Source organism: Aplysia californica, unplaced genomic scaffold, assembly GCF_000002075.1.
Source record: "Aplysia californica isolate F4 #8 unplaced genomic scaffold, AplCal3.0 scaffold00199, whole genome shotgun sequence".
In the NCBI taxonomy this organism is placed as follows: domain Eukaryota; kingdom Metazoa; phylum Mollusca; class Gastropoda; order Aplysiida; family Aplysiidae; genus Aplysia; species Aplysia californica.
This window is the reverse complement of record NW_004797469.1, coordinates 68,522-72,226: the sequence shown is the minus strand read 5'-3', so window position 1 is coordinate 72,226 and position 3,705 is coordinate 68,522. Positions and strand designations below refer to the sequence as shown.

General features: G+C 42.9%; 1 protein-coding gene across 1 annotated transcript in view; it reads left to right on the top strand.

Moving 5' to 3' along the window:
* LOC101851735 (PAS domain-containing serine/threonine-protein kinase) overlaps positions 1 to 3,705 on the top strand; it is a 9,064-nt gene that overhangs the window by 1,836 nt on the left and 3,523 nt on the right. Inside the window, exons 2-5 of the mRNA XM_035969948.1 lie at positions 85 to 155; positions 1,058 to 1,237; positions 2,333 to 2,467; positions 3,534 to 3,665. Of these exons, the coding sequence (XP_035825841.1) occupies positions 85 to 155; positions 1,058 to 1,237; positions 2,333 to 2,467; positions 3,534 to 3,665 (518 nt within the window). The remainder of the gene's footprint in view (positions 1 to 84; positions 156 to 1,057; positions 1,238 to 2,332; positions 2,468 to 3,533; positions 3,666 to 3,705) is intronic.

Below are 3,705 nucleotides of genomic sequence, written 5' to 3'. Positions count from 1 at the left end.
TATTATTGTTATCATTATTATTATCATTATGATGTAAACACCTATATATATTTTTTTTTTTACCGTCTGTCGTTCCCTCCCCAGACACGGAGGTCGACTCCTACGACGAGAACTGTACCTCCCAGTGTGATGTCGTGGAGCCCAGTCTGGGACAGGTCAGATTTCTCCTTTTCTCCTTTTCCTCGGATGCTAAACTACCTGTAGCGCCCCGCCCCCCTCCCCCTCACTCTCAGTTTAACATGAAACATTGTAGCACCTCTAATCTTCCGACACTTATATAACTATGCCCTTGTTGTGTTTGCAAGTGCCGCAAAACACGCAATGAAACATTAGACATTGAAACGCCTTGCAACCTCAGTGCTTTCTTGTCCTATCTCTATTTTTAATAACTGTGAAAAGGGTTAATAAGAAAGAGTGAGCTTAAGAAGAAGTCACATTTTCAATGTTTAAAAAAAATGGAGATAGGACAAGAAAGCACCGAGGTCGCGACCTCAAATCTTCCAACACTTATATAACAATGCCCTTATTGTGTTTGCAAGTGCCGTAAAACTTTCTTAACAAAACATTAAACATTGTAACACCTCGCAACCTCAGTGCTTTCTTAGAAGAAGAGAAGAAGTCACATTTTCACTGTTTAAAAAAAGTGGAGATAAGACAAGAAAACACCGAGGTCGCGACCTCTAATCCTCTGACACTTATATAACAATGCCCTTATTGTGTTTGAAAGTGCCGTAAAACTCTCTCAACGAAATATTAAACATTGTAACACCTCTAATCTCCCGACACTTATATATGCCCTTATTTTGTTGCAAGTGCCTTAAAACTAACTGAAACATTGAACATTGTAGCATCTTCCGACACTTATATAACAATGCCCCTATTGTGTTTGCAAGTGCCGTAAAACTCTCTCAACAAGACATTAAACATTGTAACACCTCGCAACCTCAGTGCCATCTTATAAGAAGTCATATTTTCACTGTTTAAAAAAGTGGAGATAGGACAAGAAAGCACTGAGGTCACGACCTCTAATCTTCCGACAAAACTTACAACTCCACAGATGCTGATGCAGCAGGCGGGCCTGAACCGCAGCGTCCATTCCTCGATCTCGGAGGACAGACACGACCTTGAGGCGGCGCTCAGCGGGACGTTCTGCCACGACTACTCCATCCAGGAGACGCTGGGCCAGGGGACCTTCGGCTTTGTCCGCAGAGCAAAATGTCTGGCAACCGGCGGAAACGTACGTTCTCTTCGTTCATTCAACACTTTTACAGCGTTGCCAATTTGCCGGCTAAAGCCAGAAAAACTGGCTTTTTAACATCCTCCGGCTTTTGCGGCTTTTCCGGCCAAGATAGAGGGGTGGAGCCGGGAAATTATTCCCTGCCCCCCCTCATTATATGACATTGTGTTGCAAGTGCCGTAAAACTCCTACAAAAACTACACTCTCCTGCAAGTGCAGTAAAACTCCTACAAAAACTACACTCTCCCCCTCATTTTATGACATTGTGTTGCAAGTGCAGTAAAACTCCTACAAAAACTACACTCTCCCCCTCATTTTATGACATTGTGTTGCAAGTGCAGTAAAACACTTACTAAAACTAAAGAGTGAGGAAACGGTTACAGTGCTGCGAGTTCTTCCTTCTCCCCCCTCATTTTATGACCTTATTGTGTTGCAAGTGCCATAAAACTCCTACTAAGTGGGTGGTTGGCGGGTGCTCTGGTGTAGTTTGCTTCTTCTTTCCTATCAAACATCTATCGTCCTTTTCTCCCCTCCTTCTTTTTATGACTTTTACTCTCTTGTAACACCTCTAATCTTGTGGTGCTCATATGACCTTATTGTGTTGCAAGTGCCGTAAAACTGCTACTCCCCCCCCCCGAAGTGTCTTTAGGCCATTCCCAAAGGGGGGACATTTCTCGTTCATGCACAGTAGAATTGTAAATGGGCTAATTCATCAATGTCATGCTCATAACTGTGCCTGATCTACAACAGGGAACTGCTGCTTTTTCTTTCCTAATCCTTACTATTGTCATTTTTCTTTTACTTCTTTTGTATGTTTGTCACTCTCTTGTGACCCTCTATTTCCGGGGTGCCTTGATAGTCGAAGCAGACTTTGTGCTGTTGAAGCTATAGAGGTGAGCAGAGTAAGTCTGATTCCCTGTAAGGACTTCTCTGTTGACATCCACCCCTTGGCGTTCATATGACCGTATGCAGTTGCAAGCGCCGTAAAACCTCTACTAAAACTGCTCCTAAAACTAAACTCTCCCCCTCATTATATGACCTTATTGTGTTGCAAGTGCCGTAAAACTCCTACTAACACTTAACTCTTCCCCTCAGGTGGTGGTGAAGTTTGTGAGGACTAAGAAAGTTCCGGAGAGCGGCTGGTGCCACATTGTTGGGAGACCGGAGCCCGTGCCACTGGAGGTGGAGATTTTGTCGAGGGTCGTGGGGAGGTCAAAGTTCATTATAGAGGTATGTGTTTGTGTGTTTATGTGTGTGTGTGTGTGCCGCTGGAGGTGGAGATTTTGTCGAGGGTCGTGGGGAGGTCAAAGTTCATTATAGAGGTATGTGTTTGTATGTGTGTGTGTGTGTGCTGTTGGAGGTGGAGATTTTGTCGAGGGTCATTGGGAGGTCAAAGTTCATCATAGAGGTATGTGTTTGTGTGTGTGTGTGTCGCTGGAGGTGGAGATTTTGTCGTGGGGAGGTCAAAGTTCATCATAGAGGTATGTGTTTATGTGTGTGTGTGTGTGTGTGTGTGTGCTGCTGGAGGTGGAGATTTTGTCGAGGGTCATTGGGAGGTCAAAGTTCATTATAGAGGTACCGTATTTGTACGTGTGTGTGGGTATAGTCTGTGTGTGTGGGTATAGTCTGTGTGTGTGGGTATAGTCTGTGTGTGTGTGTGTATGTGTGAGAGAGTTACAGTACAGTACAAGGCTGGTGGGGAGGTCGAAGTTCATCATAGAGGTACCATTGTGTGTGTCGTGTGTGTGTTTGTGTGTGTCACACAGTGTAAATTATTGATGGCCGTGAGTGACTTGTGTTTGGCTAAAAACAGCACTTAGGTATGGATGGATGGTGGATCTATAAATAGATTATTGACGGTTGTGGGTGACTTGTGTGTAGGTAAAACTACTTAGACATCGGTGAGGGTGCCTCTATAAATAGATTATTGATTGTTGTGGATGACGTGTGTGTATAAATAAATTATTGTGTTTGTGTATAAATAAATGATTGTGTGTGTGTGTATCAAGAAATTATTGTGTGTGTATATAAATAAATTATTGTGTGTGTGTATATAGAAATTATTGTGTGTGTGTATATAGAAATTATTGTGTGTGTGTATATAAATAAATTATTGTCTGTGTGTGGGTATGTATAAATAAATTTTTGTCTGTGTGTGGGTATGTATAAATAAATTATTGTGTGTATGTGTGAATAAATCATGTGTGTGTGCATAAATAATTTATTGCGTATGTGTGAATAAATCATTGTGTGCGTATAAATAAATTATTGTGTCTATATGTGTTTCTGTCCCCAGCTGCAGGACTTCCATGTGAGCAAAGGGTTCGTGTCCCTCGTCATGGAAGATTTTGGCTCCATGGACCTCTTTGACTTTGTCGACCGCGTACAGAGCATGGAGGAACCCCTGGCCAGGCACATTTTTGCCCAGGTGAGTACCGAGATATCAGGTGTGTGTGGGTGGGTGGGTG